Raw genomic sequence first — 11,517 nt, forward strand, 5'->3', positions numbered from 1 at the left:
CCCACAAGATCAGGTACAATGCAAGGATGTCCCCTCTCACCACTCCTTTTCAACTTCCAACTAGAAGTTCTAGCTAATGCGATAAGACAAGAAAAGGAAATAAAATGCATACCTTTTGGGAATGAAGCAGTAAAACTGTCTTTGTTTACAAATGTCATGATCATCTATGTAGAAATTCCAAAAGGATCAACAAAAATACTCCTGGAACTAATAAGCAATTATAATAAGGATGCAAGATACATGTTAACATACAAAAGTCATTTGCTTTCCTACAGACCAGCAATGAACAAGTGGGATTTGAAATTAAAAACATAATACCATTTAAACTAGCTCCCCAAAAGTGAAATATTAAGCATAAATCTAATAAAATATATGTACAAGCTTATACAAAGAAAAGAACAAAGTAAAGTGAAAGAACCCAATAAATGTGGAGACATCCCATGTTCATGGACTCAAAATTGTCAAGATGTCAGTTCTTTCTGACTCAATCTGTAGATCAATCCCATCTCAATCAACCTCAGCAAGTTATTTTGTGGATATTGACAAACCAATTCTATAGTTTATATAGAGGGCCAAAAGACTCAAACTAACCAATGCAATACTGAAGGAGAAGAACAAGGTTGGAAGCCTGCCATTACCTGACTTCAAGACTAACTATTAAGCTATATAGTAACCAAGACAGTGGAATTTAGCAAAAGAATAGGCAGATAGGTCAATGGAACAGAAAAGAGAGCCCAGAAACAGGCCCACATAAATATAGACAACTGATCTTTGACAAAGAAGCAGAAGCAATAAATGGAATAAATATCATCTTTTCAACAAATGGCATTTTAAAAATAGGACATCTATGTGCAAAAAAGAATCTAGACACAGACTTTACATGATTCACAAACATTAACTTAAAATGGATCACTTACCTAAATGTAAAATGCAAATCTATAAAACTCCTTGAAGATAACATAGGAGAAATAAATCCTAGATGACCTTCGGAATAGTGATGACTTTTTATTTTATTTTAATTTTCATTTATTTTTATTTTTTAATTTTGGGGGGAAGGTAATTAGGTTTATTTATTTATTTATTTATTTATTTATTTATTTATTTATTTAATGGAGGTACTGGGAATTGAACATAGGACCTCGTGCATGCTAAGCATACATTCTATCACTGAGCTATATACATTCCCCTCCTTCAAACAATTTACAAAAATAGATGGCCCTTACACCATCGGTTTTTGAATGAAGACATTCAAATTCACTTCATAGGGAAATGAAGATTAAACCACCAAGGCAGCTATCAAGGTCAACAGCCCACCCACGCGGGCTGATCACCAGGTGCCAACATCTGAGCAAAGAACTGCCATTAACAGACAAATAGTAAATACTGTGATGACAGATACACGGGGAAGGCGGGGCCACGAGCGGCAGGCATGGAGTGCCGCAGACGGGCCACAGCAGGAAGCACCAGCTGGCACCGCATCACGGAGGGCGGAGGGGCCTCCTTGTTGGCAGCAGGTGTCTGCACTGGCCGCCGCCAGCTCCCATGGAAAAGACAGTAACTCGTGGTGTGGAAGGCCACCACCTCCTTCCCGGGACAAGGGTCCATGCCGAGCTATAAGCAACTTACTCTCGAATAGCTCAAAAAAAAAAAAAAACCACTCGTCTTTACACACGTGTGTAGTGTGTATAAAGCATGCCCAGTTCTCTGCATCATCTTCTGGGCCTGGCAGTGTCACATGCACTTCGGGACCTTGATAAATGCTTGTTCAGCCAAGTGGAAAAGTGCCCAAATCATCTCTAAAACCAACCCCAGGCAAGGCCGTCTCTGGGAGCATGACTATCGTAAGGCCGCTAGTGAGAAAACGTGTAAAACTTTATTCTCATTCTTTTTGAACATGTTACCTCCTAAAACCTCATCTGAGACGGAAGAGCTGGGACCACAAGGGAGGACCCGCCCTGCGGCTCAGGGTGCAGGTGCCGAGCTGGAGTTTACACCTTTCAGTCCGGGAGGCTGCGGCGTGCAGCCTAAAAGCAGCTCCGCGAGGCAGGGGGCAGGTCCACGTCCCACGGTCACAAACAGCAGTCAGTCTGGGTGGTAAACAGCGCTGTGGCCAGCGTCACCCTGGGCAGCGGTGCCAGCCCCTGGTTCTCCTGAGCGGCGGGCAGCGTGGACGGGGCCCTCTGGGCACACATCTGCGGTTCTCTGGCCGTTTCCGTGAGTCATCCCACTGTCGGCGCGCCTGCAAGCGCCAGGGCCCTCTCCTCAGGAAGGCCTGAGGAGCCTCTCCAGAAGCACTAGCTTTGTCTGCAGGTTGACGTCAAAGGGAGGCAGTTTGGTCAGGTTCAGACTCAGCCCGGTGGTGCCTGGGACTCTAGCCAGGACCTGGTGCGAGTCCCGGTAGAGGGCCAGGGGACCGGGGGCCACCTCCATGAGGAGGTGGGTGTAGGCCAGCATTTGCTCTGACCCGGGCTGCACACCTTCCCTCTTGTCATACCTGCGGGGAAGACACAGCCTGCAGGGGGCAGCGCCAGCCCCCTGGCCCTGACCCTGCATGCCCCCGACCCCGGGTTCCGCCTCTGCGGGGAGAGCCGCCACCCACAGCCCCGTTGCAGGACATACCTCCAGGCGCCGTTGACCTCCAAAAACCGAGACACGCCCGTCTGCGCAGCAGCCACGTCGATGTGCAGAACGACACCTGCGGGGATGCATCCGCCCCGTCAGAGCTACAAGCCGGTGCCGGGGCCGGCTGGTCCCGAGGGCTGCGCACCTACCTGTGCGGGGTGGCACCAGCTCATGCAGCCTCTGCAGGGCCACGCCGCCCGGGTAGTTGAAGTGGGACACATACAGCGCCGTGGCCGAGTACGCTGCGTTTACCACGAGGTGCCCCACCACGAGGAGCGACCCCACTTTGTAGAGCCAGGACTTCTGATAGTTGTTCAGCCTGGGAAAGAGCAGAGACACCAGGGGAAGGGCGCCAGCAGCAGCAAGAACCGTCACCCAGGCCAAACCAGAGTTCTCACCAAGCGGGTACAGGGGACCTTTCTCTCTGAAATCCCGCCCAGAGGCCAATTTCCAACTCACATGAGACCTTCCAGTGTCCCCATCATTACTTAGTTCAGAGCACAGCCTCCAGGCTGACCCTGCGCAGCCCGGGGCGTGGTGGAGCCAAGAGGATCTGCTGCGCAGGCAGAGGTGTGAGGCCCACAGGGACCAGGACACTCACCGTCTGTCCTGGACAGCAAGGTCGCTGGCCCTGTAAACTCGGGCTGGACCCCTGACCAAACTCAGGCCCGGCACCTCAGCACGGGCGCCGTCACCCACCCTGCTAAGACACGTCCTCAAGCTCCACACCTTTCCCACCCGTGTGAGGCTGCGCCCCTGGGCGGCCAGCCCGTGTGCTCCTGCCAGCACCTGCGTCCGCACGAGCAGTGACTCTAGAAACTTTGGGATTACAAATCCTCTCTCTGTCCTTTGAGTGCAAACCCGCCAGCTGACTACTTCAAGGACCTAGGACGACTCTCAGAGGGCCCACAGCCTCTGCCAAAGACACGAGCACACGCCCTTCTCTCCTCCGGGTGGGAGGACAAGGCAGATCCAGGCCCAGTCCCGCGACTGGCCCGCTGCTCCAGCCCCCAGCACTTGGAGGCCTTGTGTTCAGAGGAAGCTGACTCCAGGTCACACAGGACCCTCCCCCAACGCAGCTTACTGCTGAACACAGCCCACACTGCTCCCCACACTGGCTGTGCTGATCCCGACGCCCCCACCTTCCTGTGCAAGGTCCCCACCCCCGGCCTGAGGTCCAGTCTCTGCCGGGTCTGCACCCTCTGAGCGCTGGGTGCCCGGCTCACCCACAAGGAGTCAGAGCAGCAGCCAGCAAGCACCTCAGCCAGGGGCCAGGGGCCAGGGCAGCGCCTCCTGCCTGACAGGTGTTCTCTGGAAGGCAGGGCAGACAAGGGGCCACCGCAGGGCCACTGGCCGAGGTGCTGCGTCAGCCTCCGGTTCCCATCACAGCAAGTGACCTGTGGCCCTGCTCCCCAGTGAGTGGCTGCCCCGCCCACAGCCTGGGCCTGTCGCTCAGTAGCCCCTGCCCTGCCCCCTCGGGCCCCAAGCCTTGGCTTCCACATGGTGCAGAAAGGACCTCACCAACCTTCCCTCTCCTCCGGCCCATCCACCCGCCCGGACAAACACTCTGTACCTAAACCCTCCACCTGACTGATCCGCTGACCACACAGGGCCCAACACACTGAGCTCCCTACCTGGCTGCCCTATGCCCCAGCCAGCGTGTGAGCATCCTTCCTGAGTGACCAAGCCCTGTACGGTTAGCACAGCCGTGTTCCGTGTGGAGACTCACATCCAGACGGACAGAAGACAGGACCAGGCAGAGCCCCTGGTCGGCGCCTGGTGGGTCCTGGCCTGGCCTTGGCCCAGCGCCATCACCACGGAGACACCAGGCTGCCTTCCTTGGACACAGGCACCTAGCTGAACACGGTGTACCTTAAATCTGCCCCTTACGAACCAGTGAAGCCATCCCAGGGGACTGGGAGGCGGGTGGCACTCACAGGCGGGCGCAGCCCCTGGCGGCCACGATGTTGAGCAGGGGGAAGGTGTAGATGATGAACCGTAGCTCCTTGTGCGGGAGGAGCGAGTACAGGGCCACGGAGCCCAGCGCCGGCAGGAGCAGCACCCCAGCCCTCCTGTCCCTTGCACCTAGCGGCACGAGGAGCAGGCTGCAGCCCAGGCCGCGGGGCAGAGCCGAGTAGAAGTACCACAGCAGCGGGGAGGTCTGCGGGCGGGAGGGTTAAGGACACCACATGCCAGCCAGTCACATCCCCAGGATGCGAGGAGCCAAGAGTGGCAAGGGAGGCAGGGCCCCACAGGCACCCCCCGGGCGGTGACCCTGCACCCGCACCAGCACCCGGGGCCATGGATGGCGGGTGGGGCCCGCGGGGCCCTGTAACCTCTCCCGCATCATCTCACCACAAAGGGTGACAGGCGCCTTGGGGACTCATCGCCGCCTCCTGTCTGTGGGTGTGTCTAAACGTTCACAACAGAACGGTCAAAGACAGCGGATTCTCAGGAGGACAAAAGGAGACGCGAGGTCTGTGAAAGCCAGGTGGTGGTTGCACGTGGAGCAGGACCCGGCCCAGGAGGGGAGCAGCCCTGGCTCCGAGCTGCCCGCAGGCTGTCTTACAGAGATGCCGGAAGGATACACCCCAGTTGGAACTTTTGTTCAGGACGGTGTTGTACCAAAGCACTTTTCCTTCTGGCCACACAAGGTATCCCCAAAAATAGGAGTCCACAGCCACCGTCAGTCCTGGGGAGACAAGACTTCCTTAGGGAAGGACACGGCCACCAGGGAACTCAGGCCTCGATGAGTCCAGGTCCCAGGAGAACGTCCCCCTGAAGTACCTCCGTCAGCACAGAGACCACGGGCCACCAGCAGCTCCACCTGAAGGAGCTGAGGCATCGGGCCCTCCATCCCCAAATGAGCAGCTTCATGTGGGTCCGTCATGGCCACCCGGCCTGGCCAAGGCGCCAATGGAGACCCCAGGCAGCCAGGGTCGGGGGGTGCCTCACGGGGGACACTTGGGCAGAATAGTAAGAACATTAAGACGTCTTAATACCACTGAAGGTTAAGGTAATTTTTGCTTTTGTTTTGAGTTTTTTGTTGTTATTTTGCAGGGAAGGTAATTAGGGTTCTTTATTTACTTATTTACTTAACGGAAGTATGGGGTACTGAACCCAGGACCTCGTGCATGCTAAGCACGCATTCTACCACTGAGCCAGACCCACCCCCTTAAGGTAATTTTACTTAATGAAAAAACAAAAACAAGAAAACGTCCCAAGTTTCTTTCTCTTGTCTTTGTCTTTTTTTTTTCAAATGGAAGTACTGGGAATCGAACCAAGTACCTCGTGCATGTTAAGCACGTGCTCTCCCAGCTGAGCTAACCCCCCACCCCTCTCTCGTCTTTGTAAAACGACAAAGCCCAGGCTCCGGTCAGCGCAGCCCCGGCGACCCTCACTCACCCAAGCAGAGGATCCCAGCCGGCACGGCGCAGCGCAGGGCCCTGGCCACGGACACCCGCCCCGAACAGAGCAGCAGGAGCAGCGCGAGGCCCAGGAGCAGGCTGAGCTCGGCCCTGAAGACCAGGATGGCAAGCGCCGAGAGCCGGATGAAGCGGGCCCACTTCTGCTGCAGCCAGGCGGTGAGGGCCGGCAGGACTGCAGGTGGGGGCACAGGTGCAGGAAAGCCACTCAGAACCCTTCGGAGACAGCAGGACCCACCGACACCGATGCCCGCCCCCAGCTGGCCCACATCCCGCCCCACTGCACAGGCCGAGGCCACTCTGTAGCCCTCGTGGGCGCAGACCCCTGACGCCGATGTCCACCCTCGCCTGCTGGCCCCCACTTAGTACTTCTGCCCTCACCTCTCCCGCCACATCCCTCAGAGGTCCCTGCTCCAGGCGTGGAGAGGGCCAGGCCTCCCTCAGCTCCCAGAGCACCACAGCTCCCCGATCCACCGGGGCACCCCTAGAACCCGAACAGAGCTGCCCCGCCTGCTCTGCACGTGGCTTTCCTTCCTCCCAGGCTCACTGTCCACAGACCAGCTCAAGTCACTCGGCTGGGTCACTCAGCCCTAGAGGACCCCACGGCCCCAGGGCAGATGTGCACCCACCTGCGCTGAGCCGGGAAGGCAACCCTCAGTCACTGAGGACAGAGCCCCGCTCCCTCACGGGCCTCCCTGCCCAGCACTTCTGAGCCGCGCACACAGTGCAGAGCAGCTTTCAACAGGCAGACACCTCAACGAACGCCACGCACCTGCAGCCTGGCGGGTGTGCCCAAGCCCAGCACGGGGAGCAGCCCCTCCCCCTTGACAGGACAGGACATACCCACAGCCAGGGCCAGCACGTTGGGGAGCGTCCGCGTGCAGTAGAACATCAGGTGGAACTGCGAGGCTGTCACCCAGCAGAACATGGTGGCCACCGTGGCCCCGAACTGCCGCCTCACTTCTTTTTGTAAGGTCCAGAGCCCGGAAATCACGCCAAGTCCAAGGACGGCCCTGACTGAACAGAGACGGTGCCGTGTGCCACGGCAGTGCGCGGTGCCGCTGGGCCCGGGGGACGGCGAAGCAGCCCCCAGAGAGCCCACTCGCCTGGGTACAAGGACGGGCTGGCCTATCAGCCACAAAAACGAGATGAGGCCACGGCGGCAATGTGGACAGACCTGGCGGTCGTCCCACTAAGTGAGGTGAGCCAGAGACCGACAGATACTGTATGATATCACTTATGTGTGGAGTCTGAAAAGTGACACAAATGAACCTATTTACAGAACAGAAGCAGACTCACAGACACAGGAAACAAACTCGTGGTCACCAAAGGGGGAAGGTGAGGACGGATAAATTGGGGGTTCGGGATTTGCAGATACAAATCACTGTATATAAAGTAGGTAAACAACAAGGTCCTACTGCATAGTATGGGGAACTATATTCAATATCTTATAATAACGTACAACGAAAAGACATAAAATACATATATGTGTGTATGTATGTGTAACTGAATCACTGTGCTGCACACCTGAAACTGACACAACACTGTAAATCAACTAGACTTCAAAAAGAAAGGTGTGCAAAACAGATCATAGACTACAGTGCATCAATCTGAGGTGACAGTATCTTTTCTTACTCAAACTAGTGACAAGAAGGTGAATTTCTTCATTTTGCGGTTTACTTGATACTAACTTTAGGTGTGGCAGGCTACCTTTCAAGTCCTCTCACATTGTTTATTTAACAATAAGCACTCTTAAAACTGTCAAAAAAAAGTATAAACGGCTGGGCGTAGGGGAAAAGCAGCTGGACCCCCACAGCCCGACCCTGAAGCTGCGCTGTGACTGGCCGCTCCGGGCCAGGGGCTCCCAGGCGCTCGGTTGCTGGGCAGGGCAGGACTGGCCTGCAACAGCAGCCCCGCCACCTGGCTGACACCTCCAGGGCCACGTTTCCCAACATCCGAGGCTCAGACGCGGCCTCAGTTCTCCAGTCCAGGGCCACCCGGCACCCCGACACAACCAGAACAGCCTATCTAGCTGCCCCAGAGTGATGGTGAACTTCCATTTCCTCGTCTGTCCAGGAACTTGGATTTTTTTAAAGCTCTACGCACAGGCCAGATAAACCAGCCATAAGATGTGTTTGGCTCAGCTGGGAAATCCAAATATGATCTGGGTACAGATGTGATAAAAATTTACTGGAATGGGAAGATGGCAATTGTTGGCTAAAAAGGAGGCTGCAGAGCAGTATGTATAGAATGTTTGAAATTTGGTTTAAAAAAATTTGTGTGGGCACAGGGAAAGTTCCAGAATGACCTGCACAGAGCCCATCGGTGGCAACCTCTGTGCAGTGAAATGTGAGGCTTCTGTTCACGGGATGGGGCTCCCCAGGCGGCGCTCCCACCTGCTCCTGCACCGGCCCAGGGAGGGGGCCCGTCACCCCCACCGCAGCCGCAGGGCACAGCCCAGGGAAGGCTGCCATCTGAGCCCAGCTCTGAAGCACCCCGTGCAGGAGCCAGCACAGCCAAGATCCCAACAGATGGACGCTCCTGTGTGAGGGAGCCTCCACCTGCGTGACCGGTCACACAAGTCTTCATTCTGTCTTCATGGGAAGACCCCCTTACCTACTAGCTGAGAATAAAACTTGGACATTTCCAACAGGGAGAGCACATAAACTGCAGGGCTGGAGAGAGCCGCAATCACCACCGGCCCGAGGAACGTCCTGGGGACCACTCCGGGGAACTCGAGGTGGTCATACTGCAGGAAGAAGGGAGGGTCAGCGGGCCCCGGGCATCAGGGGACGACGCGCTCGGATGCAGGCCTCACCTTCCCCACGTCCAGCCGGTGGTAGAGCAGGTCGTGCACAGCCTGCAGGTTGAAGCTCTCCTCCACCTTTGTGTAGGGGCAGATGACCAGGTGCAAGGCAGCCACAGCCACCAGCAGCCCCAGGAGCCGGTGCTGCCCACCCAGGCCCAGCGGCTTTTTCCCAGCCATTCTGCGCTCCAGCCTCACAGGCCTTCATCCACTGTCCGCACTGCCACTCTCCGCGTTCAGAAACAAGACACAGGTTCCCAAGCTTCAGAACTCACGCCGGAGTTAACATCCAGGAGATGTGCGTGAACGCTAAGTGGGAATCCTTCCAATTGCGGGAACTTCTGTAAATCTGAAAGTACGTCAAAATAGAATGTGTAAAGAAAAATCACACTCCAGAAGCTGTCTTACTTTAACTAGCTATCTTATGCTTCAAGCTGTGTGAATACTTTCCCAGGACTTTGGCTGCAGAACCCAGCTCTAGTCCATTGTGCAGCTGGGCCCCGGGTTTGCGCAACCTCTGGAGGGCGGCAGGATGACACCCCGATCCACTCAAGAAGCTCCAGTCTGGCAGGAGGTAGGAGAAAACCTGGGCTTGGCCCCCGCAGTGGCTGCAGTAGAGTGAAGCGGAGGTGGGGTGCATCTGGAGGACAGAGGGGCAGCCTGGAGAAGGCAGGAGGTGGGACACAGGGCCCAGGGCATCAGCAAAGCCCTGCACACAGGGGACAGTGAGATGGGGCAGTGGACGCCTGCCCTGCCATGTTCTAAACTTCACCCCAGGAGCCACGTGGAGCCCCAGGGAGCTCAACACAAACAAGTAGTGGTAAAAAGCATGAGTGCGTTCTAGGGGTGGGGGTGCAGGCAGACATGCCTGCAGGAGACCACCCAAACCCCAACAGGACTTTGGGGGGCACCCCATGGCACGAAGCTTCCTGGGAAAACCATGGAAGTTCCAGGGCAGTTCCTACTCATGGGAGACCAAGAGCTTTCAGTTTGGGGCGGGTGGAGTTGGGGGAGACAGCAAACTCTTTTTCTTGGCTTTTCTTAAAACAGTTTTGCTTTTATTTGATCAAAATCAGAAGGACCAGAAGCAAAAAAGGACAAAACCACAGTGCTTCCCGTTTGTTGAAAGTACTTTTTGGGTCGAGGGAGATTTATGAAGTCTGTGCTCTCCACAGGTAGCAAGTGGGGAATTCAGAAGTGCGGTGAGAAGGGAGCAGAGTCGTGTCTGGTACAGCAGTGGTGGCGGGGAGGTGGGGGAAGTACGGGGACAAAAGGGTGGGCTCTGGGCACCACAGCAGCATCCACGGTGCTGAATGAAAAGGCGCCTCTGTCTCCCCTGCTGGGCTCTCATCCTGACCACTGCTGTCTCGGCAGAGCCTGGTGCACTGATGCCCAAGAGACTAGCTGAAGAAGAAATTCAGTAAAAACTCTTCAACGTGGACCTCATCACACACGCTTACGCTTACATTAAAAGTACGTCAGTGCTTTAAAGTCCAGTAAAACCAAAGACACCACAGAACTTTCATATTCAGCTCTCTGTTCTTCTTACCGTTTGAGGTGAGAAAAAGTTGAAAGAAACAGGAAGCACCTATGAAACCAAGCTTCCGCAGCACGTGTGCCAGTGCTGCCTGGCAGGACCCGGACAGGGGCTCGCAGCTGTCCCAGGTCAGCTAGGAGCCGGCAGTCCCCGCAGACCTATATAGGCAAGAACAGACCACGATTCAAACAAATGTAGTTTACAGAACGGTGGCATCTCAGGTTAGGAAAGTCCATTTGGATTCTAAGGTCCCTACTGAAACTGGTCAAATAATGTTCACGTTATTAATCCCTGGCTGGAAACACAAACCATCTGGTGCACATTAGGCCAGCCAGAGGTCAGAGAAAACTTCCTACCCTTGTACTTCTTCCTTCGGCAGTTACACCCCACTAAAACCCAGACAGCGCTCATCTCAGTTCTCCTGTGTAAACCACGGGTTCCAGAGCCAGCTGCCTCAGGCACGTGGGGAAACACAGATTCCCGGGCCCCCAGAGACATGCTGATGAGGCCCCAGGGGGGCAGCCTGACCCCAGGAAAGGATCCCGGCTCCCCAGGTGAGAAGCCCGACCCCAGGAGAGGAGCCCGACCCTCAGGTGAGGAGCCCGAACCCCCAGGAGAGGAGCCCGACCCTCAGGTGAGGAGCCCGAACCCCCAGGAGAGAAGCCCGACCCCAGGAGAGGAGCCCGAACCCCCAGGAGAGGAGCACGAACCCCCGGGGGGGCAGGCCCGGAGACCGTCCCGCGCGGACACGCAGGGTGAGGCCCGAGGAGCGCTGCGACAGCGCGAGCCTGGGGTCGCCGCAGCCCGCCCCGAGAGCCCCGACAGCCCCAGCCGCGCGTGCTGACCTCCTCCGCCCACGGCGCTGTCCCCTGAAGCGCGGCCGCCTGGGCTGCCCTCGGCCGGAAGCGGGGTGGTGGAAACGGAGAACAGAGGCGACGCCCTTGCCCGATCCTAACATGGCCGCGAAAGCCCGGCTGCCGTCCCGGCGGGCACCCGCCTGCCCGGCGTAAAGATGGCCGCCGAGGGCGGTGCTCGCGAGGGGCGGGCTCGGCCCGCCACGCCTCCTGCGTCCACCCCTCCCGACGGGACGCTGACCCGGGGCCTTCCTATTGGTCGCTCTCGTGGCG

The 11,517-nt window shown here is 56.5% G+C and overlaps 1 protein-coding gene across 2 annotated transcripts; it reads right to left on the minus strand.

Annotated features, from left to right (window-relative positions):
* Positions 1-2,126: 2,126 nt before the first annotated feature.
* On the minus strand, positions 2,127-11,368 carry ALG12 (ALG12 alpha-1,6-mannosyltransferase). Of its 2 annotated transcripts, XM_032492531.1 has the most exons (11): positions 11,236-11,368; positions 10,403-10,548; positions 8,866-9,202; positions 8,664-8,796; positions 6,891-7,064; positions 6,028-6,222; positions 5,211-5,314; positions 4,560-4,783; positions 2,772-2,941; positions 2,620-2,695; positions 2,127-2,494 (listed from the first exon to the last, which is right to left on the minus strand). In XM_032492531.1, the coding sequence occupies exons 3-11, from the start codon at positions 9,031-9,033 to the stop codon at positions 2,263-2,265; spliced, it is 1,476 nt and encodes a 491-aa protein (XP_032348422.1). In that variant the 5' UTR covers positions 9,034-9,202; positions 10,403-10,548; positions 11,236-11,368; the 3' UTR covers positions 2,127-2,262. The 2 variants fall into 2 exon arrangements, with proteins under 2 accessions (XP_032348422.1, XP_032348423.1); XM_032492532.1 differs by lacking the exon at positions 6,891-7,064.
* Positions 11,369-11,517: the final 149 nt, after the last annotated feature.

Source organism: Camelus ferus, chromosome 12 (assembly GCF_009834535.1).
Source record: "Camelus ferus isolate YT-003-E chromosome 12, BCGSAC_Cfer_1.0, whole genome shotgun sequence".
Taxonomy (NCBI): Eukaryota; Metazoa; Chordata; class Mammalia; order Artiodactyla; family Camelidae; genus Camelus; species Camelus ferus.

What these genes read in the sequence shown, in the direction of transcription:
- ALG12 (XM_032492531.1), bottom strand. Translation starts at nt 9,033, where the DNA reads ATGGCTGGGAAAAAGCCGCTGGGCCTGGGTGGGCAGCACCGGCTCCTG. An exon ending in GGCTGGGATCCTCTGCTTGG is followed by an intron (nt 5,315 to 6,027) that starts GTGAGTGAGGGT and finishes TTGTCTCCCCAG; the next exon opens with GACTGACGGTGGCTGTGGAC. An exon ending in GAGGTCAACGGCGCCTGGAG is followed by an intron (nt 2,495 to 2,619) that starts GTATGTCCTGCA and finishes TCTTCCCCGCAG; the next exon opens with GTATGACAAGAGGGAAGGTG.